The 23,393-nt window shown below is 40.1% G+C and overlaps 1 protein-coding gene across 8 annotated transcripts in view; it reads left to right on the plus strand.

The window, feature by feature from the left end:
• Positions 1–5,694: 5,694 nt before the first annotated feature.
• Zfp90 (ZFP90 zinc finger protein) overlaps positions 5,695–23,393 on the plus strand; it is a 46,786-nt gene continuing 29,087 nt past the window's right edge. Inside the window, exons 1-5 of one of the 8 annotated variants that reach the window (XM_021721686.3) lie at positions 5,695–5,856; positions 6,169–6,235; positions 13,244–13,370; positions 13,709–13,804; positions 18,080–21,874. In XM_021721686.3, the coding sequence (XP_021577361.1) occupies positions 6,203–6,235; positions 13,244–13,370; positions 13,709–13,804; positions 18,080–19,731 (1,908 nt within the window). In that variant the 5' untranslated portion in view covers positions 5,695–5,856; positions 6,169–6,202 and the 3' untranslated portion in view covers positions 19,732–21,874. Of the gene's footprint in view, positions 5,903–6,168; positions 6,236–8,658; positions 8,755–13,243; positions 13,371–13,708; positions 13,805–14,131; positions 14,620–15,150; positions 15,601–18,079; positions 21,875–21,905; positions 21,973–23,393 lie in introns of those variants that run through there. The other 7 variants (XM_021721687.3, XR_005731205.2, XM_021721685.3 and 4 more) reach the window with 7 other exon arrangements.

Consider the following 23,393-nt stretch of genomic DNA (forward strand, 5'->3'; position numbering starts at 1 on the left):
TCAGCCTCTAAAACTTCCCGTTGGTCCATCTCCCACTAAGACCTCGGGTTTTAAAAATATTCTTTGAAACGGTCAATTTGAAGGTTTTGTGGGGGTTTTTTCGATTTTATATTTTTTAAAAAACGAATAAAAAGAATCTTTCACATCATTTTACTCTTTTGTTGCTACTGAGTGCTAAAAGCTTGTGCACACTCAGCTCCAATCCCTCAGGTCACCCTCAGGTTCCAGGTTCTTTCTGAACCCTGACTTTATGTTAACGCCCCTGGGGAAGTGCTCTGGCTCCCAGAGGTGGCCTTAAATGAGGGCTGTGGTCCTGCCAGTGCCCAGGGAGAGAGCTTTGGTCCTTGGAGTCCAGAAAGAGGCAGTGGCTTTGCCCTGCATCTTCCAGCCCAGTAAGAATGAGGCAGAGTCTGGAGAGAGGACTCTGCACAGGGTCATGTTGTTCTGTACCAGGATGTAACTGAGAGCCAACTGATGGAAGGATGTGGCCCCATAAGGTAGATCCTAGAGTGCCCCATGTTAGTACAGTCCCTACCTCTACTTCCTAAGAAGAGAAAGGTAAAAGTAGCATTTAGCAGCCACAAACCATCAGGGAATCTGTGTCCTTGGTGTAGCAATTAGCCCTGAAGCTCAGCGCAAACATAAAGTTAGATAGGATCAGGGTCAGAAAAGATGAAGAGAAGACAGTACTTGAAAGACATTGGGTGCCCCAGGTTTGGTTGAGGATGGTTTTGGATTATGGAGTCTGCAAACAACATGGACCCTTTCCACTGTCTTTAATTGACTTCCAGTGCTCCATACTCCCAATGCCCTCTTACCTTCCTGGCCACTGCATCTCAGCTTCTAGACTATGGAGTGCTCTAGGGTTTGGATTATGGAATCCCCCCCCCACCCCGCGAGCCAATTTTTCTTCCCCTCATCCAGTCCCTTAGCTTTGTCATCTGTATTCTGTCAATTCCCAAATTTTCATCTTCTCTGAACTCCAGGCTTATATATTGAAACGGTCAATTTGAACCCCCAGTGGAATTTATCCACTTAGAATCCAACATGGCCAAAACACAGCTCTTAATTCCACATATGCCTTACCCCAAATAAACCTGTTCTCCCTTAGTTTTTCCCATCTCAGTAAGTGGCACAATTATCCTCCTCATGCAACTGGCTGCAAAACTGAGGTTATGCATCTTTTTACCCTCCCTGCAGCCCACAGTAAGTGAAGAAATGGAACGTTGCCCAAACCCCTGAATTCCCCATGAGCTGCTTCTTGTTTAGACTCTTTTCCCTCTCCCCAGAGGAAACCTGGTTTGCCTTTTATGATAAACATTTCCTTGGTTTTCTTTATTAAATTTTCTAAAGAGTATGCATCTCATAACTTAATATGTAAATGTTGCCTGTTTTTTTTAACTTCATGTACACAAAATCATTCTATTTTAACTTCTTGCATTTCCTTCATTCAATACTATGTTTTTGAGATTCATCATGCTTAGAATGGAGCTCTAGTTCATTCATTTTCTGCCTTCCTTTCATTATATTTGGTGTTTGAACACATCACAACTTACTTATTACTAGTATCAATTGATGTCTTTAAATACCCAAATACAGTCCTTAAATTCAGATTGCATAAGGCATGGTAGCACATGTAATTCCAGTGATAAGAGAGGCTAAGAAAGGAGGCTCACAAGTTTGAGGCCAGTCTTGGCAGCTTAGTGAGATCCTGTCTCAAAGAGTAAAGAGGACTGGGTGTGGGCTGGGGATGTAGCTCAGTGGTAGAGTGCTTGCTTAGCAAGTATGAGACCTTGAGTTCAATTCCCAGGACCTCAGAAAAGGGGTAGTTGAGGATGTAGCTCAGTAGTAAAGCACCCCTGGGTTCAATTCCTAGTACCCCTTCAAAAAATTAAGCTCAGATTGCATTGATTCTATATCATATTTTGGGTCATAATGACCATAATTTAAGCAAAAATTCATAAATTGTCATGATAAACCCAGAGTCATAAGATGTTGGGCTGATGTCAAGCCCTAATATTTTTTTAAAAAATGACAGAAAAATGCATTACAATTCATATTACACATATAGAACACAGTTTTTCATACCTCTAGCTGTATTTAAAGTATGTTCACACCATTTGTGTCTTCATATATGTACTTTGGATAATGATGTCCATCACATTCCACCATCATTTCTAACCCCATGCCCCCTCCCTTCTCCTCCCACCCCTAAGCCTTAATATTGATAGGGCTATATTTCTGGAGGTACTACAAGGAAGTCTGTTTCTTTTTTCAACTTCTTGGCCTCCCACCTTCTTCCTCCATCCTCAAAGTCAACAACATTATATCTCTTTGATCATTTTTCCATAGTCACATCTCCCTCTGACCACAGCCAAAAAAGAAGTTCTCCAACTTTAAGGATCTATGTGATTAGATTGATCCATCTGGATAATCCAGAATACTTTTTCCATTTCAAGATTATAAATTTAATTGCATCTGAAAAGTCCCTTTTGCCATGTTAGGAAACATATTCACAGGTTCTGGGAATTTGGACATAGACTGTGGGAGTGGGGGAGCATTATCCTGCCCACTGCAGGATCCAATGAGACCAGACAGCCTGAGTTAGAGAATTTATGGAGTAAGAAGCCCAGTGCTGGAGGCAGTGGGCATGATGCTGCTCTGGGTGCTGATGCATATATAGATGTAATTATACTTGCAATGTGTGGGTGCATAATAGAGTTTCCGAGTTTCAAAATAAAGCACAAAAGAGGTGGAACAGATTTGGGAAGGAATGCCTGAGAAGGGCATCCAAGAGGTATCTGCCAAGAGGTTGAAAAAATGGGTCTGAAATGATGTTACCTTCTAAATTGTTCAGAGCAGATTTTGGCCATTCTCTAAAATGTGTATTTACTTCTAGTGAAAATTATTTTAGGAATCAGCGAGGCTTTACTGAACATCTTCTGCATTGTGTGTGTTTGCTTGCTATTGTTGTTCATTGCCTTTCATTGTGAAAAATATTTGCATTTTTGGGGGGGTTGTTTGTTTATGCTTTGTTTTCCCCTTGAGGTGAAATCCACATAATGTAAAATTTAACATACGCACATTAGAAAATTTATAATAAAAAAGACAGTAACAAATGTGGGTGGGGATGTGAAGAAAGTGGAAGTTTCATACCCTGCTGGTGAAAATGTAAAATGGTGCAGCCACGCGTTGGAAAACAGATTTGCAGTTCTTTAAAATGCTAAACATAGAATTGCCAAATATTGAGCAATTCCACTTCTTGGTACCTCCCAAGAGCAATGAAAACATATGCCTCCACAAAATGTGTACACAAATATTCACAATAGCATTGCAATTATGAATACGTTAAAAAAACAAAAGTGTAAACATCCCAAATGCCCACCAACTGATGAACGAATGTGGTATATTCATACGATCAAATACTATTCAGCAATAAAAGGAGTGAAGTATTGATAGATGAAAGATTTCGACAGTGATAACCCCCAGGACAGGGAAATGACAACCCCAACAAACTGTCGGACCTGGAGGAAGAAGGAGGAGGAAGGCAATCATTAATCCTCTCCTAGTAAATCCTCTCCCAGTAGCAATGGGCTCTGGGAGGAAAAAAGCAAACTTTCATTCTTTCCCGGGTTCATCCCTTCCTGGGTTCATTCCCAGGATCTCCACCAAAAGCAACCATGTTGGGAAGGCCCAGCAACGATGGGTAAATGGACCCAACAACAATGGGTCCTGAAGGGAGGAGGCAGATTCTAAAATGCTGGATGCTAGACTTTCACCCTTTCCCATTGCCAATGAATCCTGGAAGAGAAAAGTAAATAGTGAATCTCTGGGTAACAATGGGTCCCAGAGAAAGAAGGTCAACAGTGAATCCCATTTACTGAGTTGCTGAGCCACACTGATAGAAATGGAAGTACATTTGTTCCTAAGGAAACCCTTGGATACCACCTGTCTTGGGAATTCTGGCTGTGGATTCTGGCTGCACTTCAATCTCTTCCAATCTTCCCAGTTCTTTCTCATACCCAGTTAATTCCACAGGCTCCTACAGTTTGTGGGCTGAACTACTCAAAGCCCTGTGGGCCCAAGTCCAATTTTTTTTCTAGCATCCACTTACTACCCAATCAATGGAAATTCAGGCTGCCTGCCTTACACTCAGCATTGCTCTCTAATTCCCTTTCCCTTGTAATTTATAAAAACCTCCTCTCCTGGGTAAGTGTCAGTATTTGAGTGCTTCTCTTTCTCAAGTTCATCTTGTGGTTGGGAATGGAACACCACATTCCATACTAGGAGGAGGACTTGCTGTTTGGAGGAATTCTTCCTTTTCTTTCCCATCCTAATCTTCTTCAATAGTGGGGAAAGAAGGGTGGCATTGGGGGCAATGGTTAATAGCCACAAGGCAAATCAGCACTCTGTCTCCTATGTAAGACTTGATGCATCTAGCCCCAAATGTATCTCTTTAGAAAGATGCCCCAAATGTATCTCTTTAGAATACAAAGAACTTAATCTTCCACACTGGGTCCTGGTTACCAATTCTGAGACAATAGGAAAAGGTCTTCTTATCCCCTCACAGTAATAAGCAACTCCACTGTTTTGCTAATCCAGTGGTTCCCATCACTCAAGGTTAAATCCACACTCTTTTTTTATCATGACCCCCAAAACTTGATGGAGCCCCAGCCTACCTGCTTTCCTAACTTCTCCACCCACTCTCCCATCCCTCACTTTGTTACAGCTGCTTTAGGCAACTGTTTCTAAAACAAATCAAACTTTTTTCCACCTGAGGACTTTTGCACCCGGGGTCCCTTCGGACTGGTATTCTTTTTTCTCTGTAATTGCCTCCTTAAATCCAAGTTACTAAATTATTGATTTAGGTCACCCCAGACCATTCTAATTCATATTTCTGAATTACTAATTCATAACATTATACTGCAATTCCAGAGCATATATTCAGGGAGTAATGGAAGAAAGCATAATTTTTTAATGCACATACTCTCGATAAAGTAATATAACATCAGGAACACGTAGGTATAATCATTTTCTACTTTGTATGTGATGCTCCAAAGAATTCAAGTTTAGGTCTAGGAAATTGAGACTGACTTTTATGATATATGAAGTAATTATATAAACCCATTGGCTGCATCTAAAAGTCTACCTATCTTTGTGTTAAAATTTTACACTATTTAAGGCTTATCCCAAGCAGAAAATCCTGAGTAATAGGAGATCAAATAATGAAGTAACACGGTAGTAGCAGTTTGCTTATGCCATCGATCAGGAGGTCGTGGATTTATCTGAAATTTCCTTTTCCTCTCCTTTAATATCATTAAATAGTATCTTAGTTATAGATGTAGTCTGGGGGGTCAGGATGTCCAAACTTTGGTAGTGACCCATGGGTGAAGATGGCATCAACGTTCCCCAGGCTCTAATTTGGCCTCACTTTCTCCCGAAACTATCTTGTGTTTTTCGTTTTTATTGTCTGCCTCAACCGCAGGCGCCAGAGTTGTATCCCGCCACTAGATAGGTTCAGACACACCAACATTCAAGCCACACTGCCCGGCCCGCTCGCCCTCACTGCGGTCCCCACCAGGGGGCGCGGAGTCTTAGGGGCGGCCTCTGAGGGGCCCGCGCGCGAGGCCCTCTGGGAAGTGTAGTTCACGTGCCTGCCACGGCTCTGGGGGTGTGGGAGCGAGGCTCCGTGTGCGCAGGCGCACTTCTGGCTCTACCCCGCCGCTGCGGCCATTGTCCAGCCCAGTTGCGGTGGAGGCTGCTTTGGGCAGCTAACCCTTCTGCAGAAAAGACCTGGAGAGAACAGAGCCTGCGGCGGTGGTCGAGGGCCGATCTGAGGCCCTGGGTAGGCCTGAGGTCACAAGTCCTGAGCCCCCTGGAGGCGCTGATTCGGAGTGCGCGGGTCGGCGCAACACTTCTCACGGGTTTGAGGGGTGTCAATTGGGCCTCGCCCACCATCCTGCGGGTGTGACTGGGCGTGGCTGGAGGGGGTTGTCCGAGAAGCCGCCAAGCCCCAGTTTGGGGGAGGAGGGGCGGCTGGCCCTGACGGGATCCGCCCTCCTCCCCACCCTCCGGGCAGAAGTGGCTGGGAGCGCGGGCGGAGGCGGGGCGGGCAGGGTGGGGACCCTGGTTGCAGCCTGGTGAGTGCGCGCTGTCCTCTCTCCGCAGCCGCTGTCCGGGAGCCCGCCCCGCAGAGGCAGAAATGGCCCCCAGGCCTCCGATGGCCGCGCCCCAGGTGAGCCGCTGGTTCCGAACCTCCCGGGGCATCCCATCCAGCGGTGCTCTGGGGCGCTTTTGGAACAGTCATTGTTCTAGAGACTCCGATTCCTGGCTCGATTGCGGCTCCGAGCCCCAGGCACGCAAAGTCCCAGGATGTCCAGAGCCCGTGGGGAGGGATTCCCAAAAGTCTGGCGGCACTGTGGGTTAGAGGAGACCACGGTGGTGCAATCCTGTGAGAGGAGTTAAGGTTAATTGTGTTGGGAAGTCCCGAGTACTGTGCTAGTTCTTTGAACTCTGTCAATGAGGAATGGAGAGGGTGGGGTGACAAGATAGGAAATTGTAGAAGAGGAAGTGACAGTGAGTGAAAAGAGAAGAACCCCTTCTGATCCAGAAGCCCATCAGGGGCCAAAGAAACCTGATCAAAATATGCCTAGGAAGAGGTTGGTGATGGGGCTTTCTTGGGCAAGACCAAAAACAACAAAAGAAAACAAAAACCACCAGAATTAACCAGCCCCGAGATTTTTTGTGGCCTTTTCTGCTTTAACAAAGGTCTGATAGTGCACACACGCATCTCCAGATGTCAAAGCCTTTGCTTTAATTAATATGAGGCTGATTTGTGAACCCATTTGTTCTTGTGACAGAGAGTGCATTTTCTAGAAACATCACAACTCAAGAGTATCCATTAATTTACATAGAGTATATTGGTGAAAAATATATCCAGATTTTATCTGGATCTTTTAGTCCACACTCTTTAGAATTAAGGAAAAATTGAAAATTATTATTGGTGTATGATACAATCAAGATCAATCCAGACAAAAGTACCAACTACTAATGTCCATTTACAAAAAAAGAAAAAAGTTAGAAAAGCTTACTGTAAATTAAGCACACAAAGTATGCTTAAATACACTTGTGTTCTTTTACTGCTTGTTATAATTTTGTTTTTTGAGCCTTATGGAGTAAAACAGGTGTCAGTACTAGAAATAGTTATTTAGTTTGAGTAATCATTGTTATCACCTTTTCAGTGTTTCCTCTGTAGGCTGAGAATTAGGATGGCTTAATATTTCATCTGGGGGATGGCTCTTTCTGAAGGAGCATTGCTTTTTTTTCCCCTTTTTTTTAGAAACCTAAATGTTTATTGCATGTACTAAGAAGGGAAGTTGGAACATTAAGGATAGAGACTACACTCAAGGCTTTTAATATGACAGTCTTAATCAAATACACCATGAAATAATAGATTGTCATGAAATAAATAAGCCAACTACTAATTTAAAAGAGAGTAACAACAATTAAGGAAGAACTAATTTCATAGTAACAGTTATTCCTGCCAAAGAGCATTTTCATCTTTAAGAAAACAAGTGGTTGTTAAATTGGAATGGGTGTCTATTAAGCATTGTTAATATAAATGATATATTTTAGGAATAGCAAATTATCTTCCAATTACAGATTCTCTTTCTTATTTTCAGACACTACTCAACCTACAAGTGACAAATTATCAATATTGTAGGAGGGCTTTTTAATGGTGACAGTGGCTATGTGTTCTAAGCAGTGAATTTTAAGCCCTCTTTAACTTTACTTTTAGAGCTATACTTCCCAAGCACTCTGACTAGTGACATTTTCCTGCAATTTTTGATGGTCTCTTGAGTTATCTAAACTCAGTCTGCAGGTGATGACTGGAGATGAGGGACAGGAAAGAACAGAACACTGGCCCTAAGTGGGGCTTTTTAGGCAGAACTTTCCTTTATCAGTGGTTTTCCTTCTTTGAGCATGATCCTCAGGGGAATGCAAAGATGAGTGGGGGTAGAGTCTCACACAGAAGAATAGCACAGAGAGGTGGAGTCCTCTGTTGTTGCAGAGGTCCAGAGACTGCTGTGAATTCAGGGAGGAGATAAGAAATTCTGCCTGTGGAAAGGAATCAGTGGAGATGCCACCAATGAATAGAAATGGAGTCTAAGCAGGTGAAAATAAGGGGGGTAAGAGTAGAGCTGACTGACTTTGTGTGTTAGGGGAGTTGAGAGGTAAGACCTGTGACAACAGATGTGGGCTGCAGGCAGCAAGTAGACACTTGTACTTTTTTTATTTTGCTCTTATAACCCATTCACTCATTTATTTGTTCATTCAACAGATAAGTCATTGAGCCCCTCTTATATGTCTGGGCACTTGTCTAGGCAGTTGGGATACTTCAGTGAACACAATTATAAAGGACTTTGTTCTTATGGACCTCATATTCTAGAAAGAGAAGAGAGTTGGAAGAATTCAGTAACTAAGTACATTTTATAGTATTCTAGAATAGTTTCATAGAAAAAAGAGAAAGATAAGAGGGAAGGTAGGGGACTTATGATAGGGATACAGATTTTGGGGTGGGTGGGTACTGGGGATTGAACTTGTGTGGTTTACCACTGAGCTATATCTCCAGCCCTTTTATTTCTTATTTTGACACAGGCTCTTGCAGAGGTGCTGAGGGTCTTGCTAAATTGCTAAGGCTGGCCTTGAACTTGTGATCTTCCTGCCTCCACCTCCCAAGTGGTAGGATTACAGGCAAGCACTATCATGCCCAGTAGGGATACAAATTTATTTTATTTTTTAAAGAAAGAGCGAGAGGGGTAGAGAGAGAGAGAGAGAGAGAGAGAGAGAGAGAGAGAGAATTTTTAATATTTATTTTTTAGTTTTCAGCGGACACAACATCTTTTTTTGTATGTGGTGCTGAGGATCGAACCCAGGCCGCACGCATGCCAGGCGAGCGCGCTACCGCTTGAGCCATATCCCCAGCCCTAGGGATACAATTTTAAATAGCAAGGCTAAGGTAAACCTTATCCTTCCTGAAAGGACAACTGAGCAGATTTAAAGGAGGTGAGGGAATTAAGGATGCAGACATTTGGGGGAAGAGTGCAGTGGTTAGAGGGAACAGCCTAATGCAGGATGTGTCTGGTTTATTCAAGGAGCAGCTAGGAGACCAGTATAGCTGGAACTGATTTTAGGCAGGGAGCTAGTATAACTTTAAATATTGCCATGACTGATGAGTCATAGGAGAAAGTTTGAAAGTTGGAGCTCTGTGTTTTGGTAGGTGTAGTTGACATATAGCCAGAATGTCTCCACCTGAAGTAGGAGGGAATGGGAGCAGAGAAGGAAGCAGTGGGATGCTCTTAGAATTAATTAGTAGCCTCTAGGATTGTGAGTAGCTTTATCAGTGTAAACACTCTGCATCTGTGTTCTCCTTCTTTATATATGTACTACATTTTCAGTTAGGGAAAATAAAAAGGTGTTTTCCATTCACCAAAACAGTAAGAAATTATTGAGAGTTCTAACTTAATGGGGAGGGATCAAAGACTGGTCTCTGCTGACTCAAGATTCTAACAGCTCTGTGGTTAGATCATCTAGTTGACCAGACCCAGGAAAACGTGGTCTATGTCACCCAAATTCAAGACAAGATGCTTCAGGGCCATCAGGGGAAGCCAAGCCACTTCTTAATCAGGCTAGGATGATTTCTGGTCAAGAATGTTAGAGCTCCTTCTATTCCTTTCCCAGCTTCCTTCTGAGCTAAGAAGTGGAGCTGGTCTTTAAGCCTTAGGTCAAATACACCTTCTCTTCCCTCTGTGCATTCCTAGAAGAACTAGCTATGCATGCCTATGATGTTACTGTTCTTACATAATATACTGGTGTGTTTCCCCCATCAGTTTCAGGCTTTGAGCCCTTGAAGGGCAGGGCCATCTGACTCCTCCTTTCTATTGCTTACTTCAGAGTAATCTTGAGGTAGGTGGGTATAATGAGTGAACATTCAGAACAACTAACCCCCAAGTGGCAGTTTTATACTTTCTGCATTGTAGTTTTGATTTGCAACTTTCTAATGATTAATGAAGGTGAGCATCTTTTCATATACTCATTGGCCATTTGCATACCTTCTTTGGAAAAAATGCTTATTCAAGCTTTTTTCCTGTGTGTGTGTATGTGTGTGTGTGTGTGTGTGTGTGTGTGTGTAGTGCTGGGGATTGAACCCAGGACTTGGCACATGGTGAGCAAGTGCTTTAGTTGTGAGCTACATCATCAGTCCTTTTTGAGTCAGCATCTCCATAAAGTTGCCCAGGCTGGCTTCAAATGTGATTCTTCTACTTCAGCCTCTCAAATAGCTGGGATTGCAGCTCTCCTTTGCTCATTTTTTTTTTCAGTTGGATTGTTTGGTTTTTTTTGTTGAGTGTTAGGTGTTCTCTGTATATTCTGGATATTAATTTCAATACAATGGTGTCTTAATAGAAAAAGAGGCATTTGTGATCCCTCTTCTTTAGTGCCTCTGTATTAGTGATTTGATGAATTTCCTTCTTTTCTCTCTATTCATGTTTTTTCTTTTAAACATTTCAATTATTACATTTAAATTTTTATTCCAGCCAGACGCAGTGGCTCATGCCTGTATTTCTAGAAGCTAGGGAAGCTGAGACAGGAGGATTATAAATTCTCAGCAACTTAGTGAGGCTCTATGCAATTTAATGAGAGCCTGTCTCAAAAAAAAAAAAAAAAAGGTGTGTGGGGAGCCAGGCATGGTGGTACATGCCTGTAATCCCAGCCGGAGGGGATGCTGAGGCAGGATGATCGGGAGTTCAAAGCCAGTCTCAGCATGGTGAGGCACTGAGCAACTCAGTGAGACCCTGTCTCTAAATAAAATACAAAAAAGGGCTGGGGATGTGACTCAGTGGTTGAGTGCCCCTGAGTTCAATCCGTAGTACCAAAAAAAAAAAAAAATGGTGTGGAGGAAGGCTGGGAATGTGGTGTAGTGAGTGCCCCTGGGTTCAATTCCTGCTACCGAAAAAGAATAAAATAAAAATTTATATCATTTTTATGAGGATTTATCTTTTTCTATCAGTGGTAATAGCAGTATTATATTGTTTTGCATGAATGTACTAAAACTTACATAGCCATTTCTTTTTTTAAAAAATATTTTTAGTTATACATGAACACAATATTTTTTAGTTATACATGGACACAGTATCTTTATTTTGTTATTTATTTTTTAATGTGGTGCTGAAGATAGAACCCAGTGTTCTGCCACTGAGCCACAACCCCAGCCCTAGACATTTCTTTTAAGACATTTAAATTGTTTCTCCATTTTTTTTTACTATTATAAATAATACCGGATAATCCCATTTGATTATAGTAGATAATTCTTTCAAAATACCATTGGAAAATTTTTCATCTGTATTCTTTAGTGAAATAGCTCTCAGAGAAAGAGATCTCTGCCAGATTTTAGAGTCATGCTTAACTTAACCTTAATTTGTAGAAACATTCTGATAGCTTTTTTTTTTTTTTTTTTTTTTTTTTTTTTTGGTATTGGCAGTTTAACCCAGGGGCACTTTATCACTGAGCTGCATTTCCAGCCCTTTATATTTTTTTTATTTTTAGACAGGGTCTCACTGATTTGCTGAGCCTTGCTAAATTGCTCAGACTGGCCTTGAACTTGCTATCCTCCTGCCTCAGCCTACCAAGACACTGGGATTACAGGCATGCACCACATTACCCAGCCACCTAAGGAACTTTCAAAAATGCTTGTCAAGGCCTCGGGCAATTTAGATAAAAGTTTCCCAGGTAATTCTATTCACTCTCAAAATGCTTGTGGTGGTGATTCTGAAATGAAGTCTGAGAAATTCTTGAGGGAGAAAAATTTGAGTAGATGGCGGTAATTCTGAAGTGGAGAAGTGGACTAAAGGCTGGAGGAAGACATGGAGGTTGGAAGTTCTGGAAAAGCTCCACACAGGAAGGGAAAATTGAACTTGTTCTAGAATGATGTCTGGGAATTTTTGCCATATAGCTGAGGGAAGAAAGTACACTGTGATCAGAATAGGATGTACAAAAGAGAATATATTATTAGGGCAGAGTTCATGTGGTAGAAAATATGAGGTGTTATGGCAGAAGGGCAAAGTCTGAGAAAGATGAATCAGTAGTCTGGAAAAGGGTGAATTAAAGCAGAGATCTAGAATAATCTAGAACAACATTGTCCTAAAGAAATAGGAGCTATATCTGTTAGTTATTTTAATTTACTAGTTTTCAAAATGTGAAAAATAGCAGATAAAATTAATTTTAGTAATACGTATTATTTAACCCAATATATCCAGAATATTATAATTTCTGTTATTAATATTTTAAAATTACTAAGGAGGTATTTTACTTTTTTGGTACTAAATCTTTGAAATCTTTTATGTATTTTACACTCAACAAATAAGCTTGATGTAGTTAAGGACAGCAAGATCAGGATAACTACAGCCTAGTGCATGATAGCAGAGCTTATATTTTATTTTTAATATAGTGGATACTATTGATTTTAGGCAGTGAAGGGCCAGGGGTTGTGACTCAGTGATAGAACACTTGCCTAGCATGCATGAGTCACTGGGTTTGATCCCCAGCACCACATAAAAATAAATAAATATAATAAATGTATTGTGATTTTAGACAATGAAACAGCTATACTACAGAGTGCTGAAATGGTTCAAAGTAATAAGGTGAAATTATATACACTAGTATGAAAAGATCTTCAAGATACATAGTCAAATGTAAAAGGCAGGTTGTAGAATAACATGAAAGTCATAAAACATAACTTATGTATGTGTAAAATATGGACAAGAGACTTATAAATGTATACACCAAACTGTTAAGAGTCATTGCTTCTGGAAAGCAAAATGGGATGGATTAGTTGTGGGGGTGAAAGAGGGCTGTCATTTTTCACTTGCCACTATATTTGAATTTTTGTAACAGCAGAAATAATTGGGCCACAAGGAATCAGTGATTCTATAAACAGCCTTAGTTTGGAAGGAAAACAGGAAGATAGCTAAGTAGGGATATAGGGTTACAAGACAAATTGCCCCTCATGACTTTCTTGACAGATATACTAGATTCTTTGTAGAGTTATATAATTGACTAGCATATATAACCCAACATTGCAAACACATGATTACTGCTTCTAATAAATCCCACCATATGTTCCCAGTATTGCCATGGGAACATTTGTAGGGTTGATCCCTAGTTGAGCAGGAATGTGATCTTGTAGGAATCAGTGACATTCAAAGATGTGGCTGTGGACTTCACCCGTGAAGAATGGCATCATGTGGACCCTGCTCAGAGGAACTTATATAGGGATGTGATGCTGGAGAACTACAGCCACCTGGTTTCTCTTGGTAAGAATCACTTCCCTTGGTGTCCCTCCTTTGGCGGGTCTTTCCTTTCTCAGTTGCTAAGGGTGTGGTGCTCATAGTCTAGGTAACTATGAGCAGGGTGTCCAGGGATTAGAGCTTATTCATGTCTTTAGGACTCACCTTTCTAAGATTTTGAGCCTTCTCTTTAGGTGAAAAGTCTTTATTTGCAGAAATGAAATAGGCACTTTGATTGCATGACTCCTTAAGTTGCACCTTTTTTTCCCTTCAGAGTTCCTGAGGATCAAGGACTAGTACTGATTATAGGAAGGTTCTTTGTCCTTGCACAAACACCCAAATCTTGTGTATTTACCCATGAGCAGGGTATCAAGTTTCCAAGCCAGAAGTGATCTTCAAATTGGAGCAAGGAGAAGAGCCATGGATATCAGAGGGAGAAATCCAAAGGCCTTTCTGTTCAGGTAAATGAGTGAGAATTCTACGTGCCCCCTCCCTAAGCACAAGCTTAGGGAGGGGGCACCATCAGCAAGCTTAGGAACCTCTTAGACCTGCAGAGGAAGCTGAAGCCATCTTCTGAGTGACATCTATGCATGTCTGCTTCTCCAATGATACCTCTCCTGAAAGTAGATCTTAAGAGAAAATGGTACCCCTTTTTCTTAAAGTAGCCTTTTACCCTAGCTCAGAAATACTATCTCTGCCTATCCTGAATATGCCTGCTAGATTATATTTTCCTTGAGTATTCTCAGACTACCTTCATTATGTAGTAATCCTTTTTCTTACTCTTTCAGACATGAATTGAACTTCCATATCTCCTCCTTATTTTGTCTTGTTGCTTTCACTGTTGGATGCTGTGGACTTGTAGGAAATACTTCAGCCTTGATTTTTTTCTTTATAACCTGCTTCTAGACACCTTTCACTGGCCACATTCCTGAAACACCTGTTTTAGGAGCAACACTATCTTGCTTCCATCCTGTATGTATGCTGGTTGGATTCATTGCCTCCCTCTATATCCCTCTAGTACGTCCTTTCCCAATCTCCTGGCTTGTATGTGGGGTGGGGTTCTGGGTTTTAAGTCTGTGGTAGTCAGCTTTCTGTTACTGTAATGAAATGCCTGGGGTGACTGACTTAAGAGAAAAGGTTTATTTTGGCTCACAGGTTTAGAGGTTCCATTCATGATCAATTAGCCCTGTTGCTTTGGGTTTGTGGCAAGGCATCACATCATGACAGGAATGTTTGGCCAAGTGGAATCTCTCACTTCATCAGCCAGGAAGCAAAAGAGAAAAAAGATCCCATGATCCTCTTCAAGGGCCTTTACCCAGTGACCTAAAGAATTCCCATTGGGTCCCATCTCATAAAGATTCTATCACCTCCTAATAGCTCTACCCTGGGGACCAAGCCTTTAATACATGGGCCTTTGGAGGACACATAACATCCATAATGTAACAGGGTCTTTTGTTTTTGCCCCAAGTGAAGCCACTTAGGAATCTTCAGCCTTCTCTGCTTTCTTTCTCTGTGACCTTTCTAAAAAGTTGCCTGCCTTTGTGGTAGTTGCAGCTCTTTATTCTATGCTGTGGACCCATAACTCCTCCTTACTTGTACCCTGGTCATTTTTCTCCTTCTCACAGGACCTTCAGTTGGAAGTCTCATGGAGCTCATATTATCTTTTGTCTTTCATCTCCGGTCAGCACATTTTGCTACTTTGCCCATTATTCATTTCTGCCTTTGCCTCTTAGAAACCACTGGGTTTTCTGAGCCCTTAGGCCAGACACAATAATCAGTTTTTGGTTTTTTTTTTCTTTCAACCCAGGTTATTTTCCTCTTTTGTGAAGCATCTTCGATTTTCCTGTCTCTTAACTTCCACTGGTGGCATCCTAAATTATGCCTTGGGCTAAGATAGTATACTATAATTCACAGGTAGAATTTCTCACTGTCTTTTCTTTTTATAATCCATGCTGAATTGTTAAAACAATGGCTTTATCAAGATATAATTCCCATACTGTAAAAGTCACCTTTTCAAAGCATATAAGTCAGTGTTTTTTTTTTGTGTGTGTGTGTTTCAGAAAGCTGTGTAAATACCACTACTGTGTACACTATATTATGCAAAAAGTTAGAATGTGCTCATCACCCTCAAAAAATTCATCACTCCAGAAACCCATTAGCAACTCACAGCCCACTCTCCACTCCTCCCAGCACCTGGAAGCCATTGATCTGCTTTCTGTATATGCTGGACATTTTGTATAAATAGATTTATATAATATATGACTGGCTTCTTTAACTTGGTACAATGTTTTCAAGGTTGATGCATGCTGCAGCCCATATAAATACTTCATTTCTTTTTATGCTGAGTTATTTCATTGTATGAATATGCCACATTTTGTTTAACTGTTCATCAGTTCATCGACCATATTGATTTTTCATATATTATCTTCATAAATCTTTCACCTCTGACAAAACTTTCCTTTTATTTACTGTACTCATTATGAGGAAACAGAAGTTCCTTTAATTTTTTATTAAATTATTTTTTATTCTAATTTGTTATACATGATGGCAGAATGTAATTCATCTCTTATACACATATAGAGCACAATTTTTCAAGACACTGATTGTAAACAAAGTATTTTCACACCATTTGAGTCCTCACACGTTCTCATATATGTCTGTCTCCATCACATCGTCTTTCCTACCCCCATGCCCTATCTAAAGTTTCTCCATTCCTCCCATGATCCCCCCCCCCATCACCATTATGATTCGGCATCCTCATATTGAAGAAAACATTCAGCCTTTTGTTTTGGGGGATTGGGTTACTTCACTTAGCATTATATTCTCCAACTCCATCCATTTACCTGCAAATGCCATGATTTAATTCTCTTTTAATGCTGAGTAATGTTCCATTGTGTATATATACCAAAGGTTCCCAAAGTTCTCTTAATTTAAAAGTTCCCTATAATATCTTCTAGAATTACCTTTCTGTTCCTACTAAAACAAACTCCCCTTAGTTTGAAATGAATAATGGGCAAAGTAGCAATTCCCCTTATAAATAGTATATGCTTTCCCTCATTAGGGAGTATGTTCTACCTCCCCAAAGCCATCTATTCTTTGAGTTCAGATTCAAATAAAACCTGATATACATTAATGTATTTATTTCTTCCCTGGTCACAAATATAAGTTCTGTCCTCTCCACTATACAAACTCAGATTTATTTATATTTCTGTATATACTGTCTGTTTGATTGACTATTATAGAATCTGGCTAAGGAGAAAACTTTCTCTTTCCTTAATTTCAATAAACTTTCTTGAATGCCCCACTGATAAGGATTCTAAAAAAATACAAAGCATTCTCAGGCCTTAAGAATTTAGAATTGATTCTTGAAGGGTAAGGAATTTGAGGTTTAGCAGCTCTTAGTTGTTGTTTTTTCCCTTCTCAACATTTCATTATGAAAAGTGTAAAATATATTGAAAAATTGAAAAAAAAAGTACAGTGAACACAATATACCTACTACCAGAATTATCACATTCGTTGTCCTTTGCAATTTTTTATTCTAAAGGACAACGAAATCTTTTTCACATATCTGTTCATCTATCAGTCCACTTTTTGATGCACTTCCAAGGAAGTTACAGGCATGAGTACAATTCATCACTATATACTTCAGCATGCATATCATTAACTAGAGTTTTTTTTTAAGAAAATGTTACAAACAATGAAATGTTTACCTCTTTTATGTACCATCCACATGGTTTTGACAGATGTATTCACCAAATTTCCATTTGTAAGGGCAGAAAGCTTCTTTTCCTTAGTTTTAAAAGCTTGCTTTCTTTAGAACCTAGAAATTAATTAATTCTCTGTTATTGATATTCTGAAGTAAAAACAGAATTAGAGATTCATTTATATAGCCAACCAAAAAAAAAATCCTTTTTGGTCAAGAGAGGTGATTAATATAGAATCAGAGCTCTTCACTAAAACTATAGTCCCAGTGGTAAGGACAAAGATGATTTGCTGCTGTGCAGTGGTGCATGCCTGTAATCCCAGCAGCTCAAGAAGCTGAGGCAGGAGTTTTGTGAGTTTTAAGCCAGCCTCAGCAACTTAGCAAGGTCCTAATAAACTCAGGGAGGCCCTGTCTCTAAATAAAATATAAAAAAGGGCTGGGGATATTGCTCAGTGGTTAAGGCCCCTGGGCCCATTCTCTGGTACCAAAAAAAAAAAAATTGCCTCTTGAAATTCTACTTTTTCTCAGTTTGTAGATTATAATTCTTGATCTTCAAGTGTGTCAGATATTCATTAACTGAATATTTTTCTCTGCACTACTTGGAGACCCAGATCTTCAGAGGTGACTTGAAAAGAACTATGAAATGAATGTAGTAGGAAGGTGGATTTTGTGGTTGTTTGTAAAATGGACAGGAAACATATAAAGCATACAGGATCCTACAAGATGGAATATGATCCTATTACATTTATATCTATGCCTACACTCATACTCACTTTTTCCTTTGTTCATTAACAAGCCCACCTATATGGGCTTTCCTAATTCACTACAGTCTTACCACACATTCTACATCTATAGTCTTCACTATCACCTCTCCTAACTCTTCCCTTCCTCATTTTGGGTCTTCTCAGAGTATAAGACTGTTTTCAAAACACAATCATGTATAATTTATCTCATTCATTTCCTCATTTCTAATACAGTGGTTAGTTTTAACAGGAAGAATTAGGGGAACTTTTCCACTTTGCATTTCTTTCAGACTGGAAGACCAGGCCTGAAGCCAAATCATCAAATCTGCAGCAGGGTATATCTGAAGTATTCCACAGCACAGATGATTTCTCACATGCCACAATAGAAGACCCCTGGGATATTAGTAGCCAGTTAGAGGGGCATCAGGAAAACTGGAGGAGACATCCAGGGCCAGAAGCATCTACCCAGAAGAAAATCCCACCAGAGGGAAGTTTTGCACAAAATAAATCTGGTGAAGACTCTAGATTGAACACAGACCCGGTTCCACAACTGAACAGTCCTTCAAGCATAAGGCCTAGTGAATGTGAAACACTTGGAAGCAATCTGGGACATAATGGAGAGTTGCTTAATCAGAACAGTGTCCTTGCAAAAAAGAAACCCTATAAATGTAATAAATGTAGAAAAGCCTTTATTCACAGATCATCACTTACTAAACATGAGAAAACTCATAAAGGAGAAGATAATTTCCCCAATGGTACAGGTCAGGGAATTTATCCTGGAAAGAAACACCATGAATGCACTGACTGTGGGAAAACTTTCCTCTGGAAGACACAGCTTATTGAGCATCATAGAATTCACACTGGGGAAAAACCCTTTGAGTGCAATGTGTGTGGAAAGGCCTTCAGGCATAGTTCATCCCTAGGTCAACATGAGAATGCTCATACTGGAGAGAAACCCTATCAGTGTAGTCTCTGTGGGAAGGCCTTCCAGCGCAGTTCCTCCCTTGTTCAACACCAGAGAATTCACACTGGAGAAAAGCCTTATCGCTGTAATCTCTGTGGGAGGTCCTTTAGGCATGGTACATCCCTCACTCAACATGAGGTCACTCATAGTGGGGAGAAACCTTTCCAGTGTAAGGAATGTGGGAAAGCCTTTAGTCGATGTTCTTCCCTTGTCCAGCATGAGAGGACTCATACTGGAGAGAAACCTTTTGAATGTAGTATATGTGGGAGGGCTTTTGGTCAGAGCCCATCCCTTTATAAGCATATGAGGATTCATAAGAGAGGCAAACCTTACCAAAGCAATAACTATAATGTAGATTTCAAGCACAACTTATCTCTTACTCAAGATGAAAATCTACTGGCTGAAGTGAAATCCTACCATTGTAATGACTGTGGAGAAGACTTCAGTCACATTACAGACTTTACTGACCATCAGAGGATCCATACTGCTGAGAATCCCTATGATTGTGAGCAGGCCTTTAGTCAACAATCTGTTTCCCATCCTGGAGAGAAACCTTATCAGTGTAATGTGTGTGGGAAAGCTTTTAAAAGAAGTACAAGTTTCATAGAGCATCACAGAATTCATACTGGAGAGAAGCCTTATGAATGTAATGAATGTGGAGAAGCCTTCAGTCGACGCTCATCACTTACCCAACATGAGAGAACCCACACTGGAGAGAAACCCTATGAATGTATTGACTGTGGAAAAGCCTTCAGTCAGAGTTCATCTCTTATTCAGCATGAGAGAACTCATACTGGAGAGAAACCATATGAATGTAATGAATGTGGGCGGGCCTTCCGAAAGAAAACCAATCTGCATGATCATCAGAGAATTCATACTGGAGAAAAACCATATGCTTGTAAGGAATGTGGGAAAAACTTCAGTCGAAGCTCTGCTCTTACAAAGCACCAGAGAATTCATACACGAAATAAACTGTAGGAACCCTACACTTAGGAATATATAGAAAGCTTTAGCTAAAATACTGTTCCAATTCAGTATTCAAGGATTTTTATTGGAGAGAAAGTTCAAGAATGTAATTGTGTGTGTGTGTGTGTGTGTGTGTGTGTGTGTGTTGTGTGTGGAGAAAATTTAGCACTAGACAGAATTTTATACAATAAATTAAAAGCTACATTCTCATATGTGATTAGAGGTGTTTGTAAAAATTACAAACAACATATATAGCCATTTGGAAATTATATTCCTACACATTGGACTTTATAAAGCTTTTAATATGAGTATTCAGATCACCAACTTTGACAGCTTGACATGTAACTTCCACTGTTTACAGCCTTTAAAAAAACAAACACCCACAAAAACTGCTACACTAATGACAAAAACTTATTTTAAACATTGCTTGATAGTTGCTCTCAACTGCAATTTTTACATGAAATTCTCTGTGGAAACCAGTTCCACCTCCAAGAATTTACCAATTAAAGAATTAGGTAATTAGCCCAACCACTTCATTGTACAGATGAAGAGGACTGAAAGCCAAAGATTTGAGGTGGTTTGTGCATTATAGGATGGTACATCCTATAATGAGAAAGCTGACTGGAGAATGGAGGTTTCCTGAGTCTTTGGCTCCATAGCATTGCTACTATGAAAGGGTATTCTGGAATTCAGAAGGCTTTAAAATAAATTTTAAAATAGATACCCATGGGTTGGTTGGGCACTTTGAAATTTCTAAAATCAAAAGAGACAGCAAAGTATGCAAATTTGTCTCAAACTTACAAACATTGCAAGCTTACAAGCCAAAATGTTAACAGAAACTAGATAGTTGAATTATGGGTAACTTTTCCTTTTCCTGGTTATATTATACTTTCAGCTAACATGCCAGTTTTATGGAACTAGCAAGTCCTTTTATTGTACTTTTCATTGCACTCCCATGAAAAAAATCCTGCCCCGAGTTTCCTGTAGCAGATCAATAGGAAAACAACACCAAACTTGCAGATTTTTTTTCCAAATTAATTTTACACTGCAGAAGTTCAGTTAACCAGTTACCCGTTGCCATAAATTCTGTCTTTTGACTCAGAGAAACAGCATGCTTTGGCTCATTGTGTGTGCAAAAGAATATTTTGCCATTACCAAAAAAAAAAAAAAAATCGGCTTGTTTTAGCTGCATGGTGTTTCTCCATCTGAAAAGCTTGAGCTAAATATTAATCTCCCACTCTGACCCTTAATGGCCCCAAGTGCCTCCCATAAGTTATCTGAAAAGAATTTCCAGAACCTTCATTGGTTAACATCAGTAGTGCAGACAAATTTGAAAGCAACTGTGGACATTGATCCCTTCACGCAAGAGTCATTCCCCTGCAAGACAAGCAAGTTTCCCAGCCCTGATTATGATTCTCAGGGAGGGGTGAAATGAGTGGTGATGATGGTGAACGCTTCATACTTTATTCTTTGTGTGCCAGACGACAGGAGTCAACACCCTTCTCTAATCCTCAATGAGGTAGCTCTTAAACAGTCTTCATCATTTTTTTTTCAGGGACAAATAAGCATGAGTGTTGAAATGTGGTATGTGAAGCCCAATGAGTGTGTCACCATAGTGAATCTGCCTTTTCTAGATGTTAGCCCTTCAAAGAAACCTTTTTCTGTGACACTTGTTGCTTAGCACACACAATGTCAAAGCCATGCTTGTGATGACACATAGTTTGATGATGGGTAATTCAGTCAGGTCCTCTCTGACCATGTAGTTAGGATGCCTGTCAGAAACTTGTGCTGAGGGATAAGGGGACCCTATATTGGACTGCTTGGAGGGAATCCCATGAAATGTAACCAATTGAGTGCTGCTTCACTGTTACTGAAGTTTATAAAAACTCAGTTCCAGAAGACCCAGAGGGAGACCACTAGTTTATGTGTGGAACAAGTCTAAATCTAAAGTTGATTCTCCATTGATTCTCAGCACATCTTCGTTGACTCCCTAGGGAGAAAGCCAAGGACAGATGAGTGACTAATTGAGCAGAGGGCTTTCCGAATACAAGCAGTCATGCACAGTACACTTATGAATATCCAGCCTTTTAGGGCTATGTGAAATGCATCCTGTAACATGATTGTATTCTTTCAATAAATTGCCTTCTGAGTTGAATGGGAGTCAGTTTGTCTTTTTCAATTTTCAGAACATGGCTAAGATAAAGGATGCCACATCAAGAAGAAGGGATTAACTGCTAAACTCTTCACAGCCAGGTAAGTTAATAGTAGCTATCATTTATTTATGTTTAGTGTGTGAAAGACATTGTGCTTAGTGCTTCACTTCCATCATTTCATTTCATCCTCACAACTCCTGGTTAGAGATGCTGTGGCAGCCCTTGTCTTTGCCCAGTGTTTTCTTTTCTTCTCTTGTAACAATCCCTCCTCAATGACCACAGGAACACAAGTCAGTGTGTCCCCAGAGCTCAGTGATATTTCTAGGGTCAGGCATGTGACCTAAATCGGGGATAAATATGCATGAGGGTATTTAGTCCTGATTTTTAGGGGCAAATCAATCAGAATCCTTTGCTAGAATTTTTTCAAAGTTAAGCTTTCAAGGCAACTTTTTTTTTTCTTTTAGTGGTGGTGGGGGGTGTGCTGGGAATTGAACCCAGGGGTGCTTTACTACTGATCTACATTCCCTCCCCTTTTTATTTTTTGAGTCAGGGTTTTGCTAAGTTGCTGAGGGCCCTACTGAATTGCTGAAGCTGGCCTCAAACTTGGAATCCTCTTGCCTCAGCCTCCTGAGGCAGGCATGTGTCACTATGCCTGGCTCAAGGAAACTGTTTTTGAATATCTAGGCTGTAAAGGTGAAGGCCTAGAGCTTCCTAGAGTCTGATTTTTGTTATTAGTGATGGGAGGTCTCCTGTAGTAGCAGAAGATGAAGCTGACATCCAAGTATTCTTGTTTCTATTCCCTGAGGTCCCTTGGACCTAGTTCAATTCCTGAAGCTCTCTGGAATTCCATGAGCTCCCCACTATCAGTCCAACAGTTCTTCCTTTTTTCCTAATTTTTTGTGTTTCTGTTGCTTGCATTAAATAACCTGAATACATGTATTATAGCCTTGTTAAATAAATAACTTACCTACAGTTGTACTGCCCAAGACAGATTCAGACTATAAATCCAGGATTTTCTGACTCCACCAGTATAGCTCTTATCCCCAAACTCTGATGTCTCCAGAACCATGTTACATTCAGGAAGTACATGTAATTCATTTGGGGATGAATGGATGAAGGAATATGATGACAGGTTAGGTTGGAAGCTGAGCAAAGACAAAGTGGCAAAGGACTCTGGAATATTTTTCTTGACTATTCAATAAATTAAATGTCCTAACTACATTCTTAATATATCAGTTATTTACATTTGCCTATATGATAGATAAAATCTTGTATTATGCTTTTAAAAAGTTTTTCATAAATGTCTTTCATGTTGATGCAGTGTCTTGATCTTTTTAAGTCCCTTATTTGGGTTGACTTTGGTATTGGTTTTTAAAATAATGACATGGAACATTTTTATGTTTTAAAGCACCCTATTTTTTTTCTTACAATATCCACAATGAGATCAAATAAAATCTACAGAATGGTATTACAGAGTCAGCATGCACAGAGTAGTATGCCAGTTGTTATTCGATTCAGACA

Source organism: Ictidomys tridecemlineatus, chromosome 15, assembly GCF_052094955.1.
Source record: "Ictidomys tridecemlineatus isolate mIctTri1 chromosome 15, mIctTri1.hap1, whole genome shotgun sequence".
NCBI classification, from domain to species: Eukaryota; Metazoa; Chordata; class Mammalia; order Rodentia; family Sciuridae; genus Ictidomys; species Ictidomys tridecemlineatus.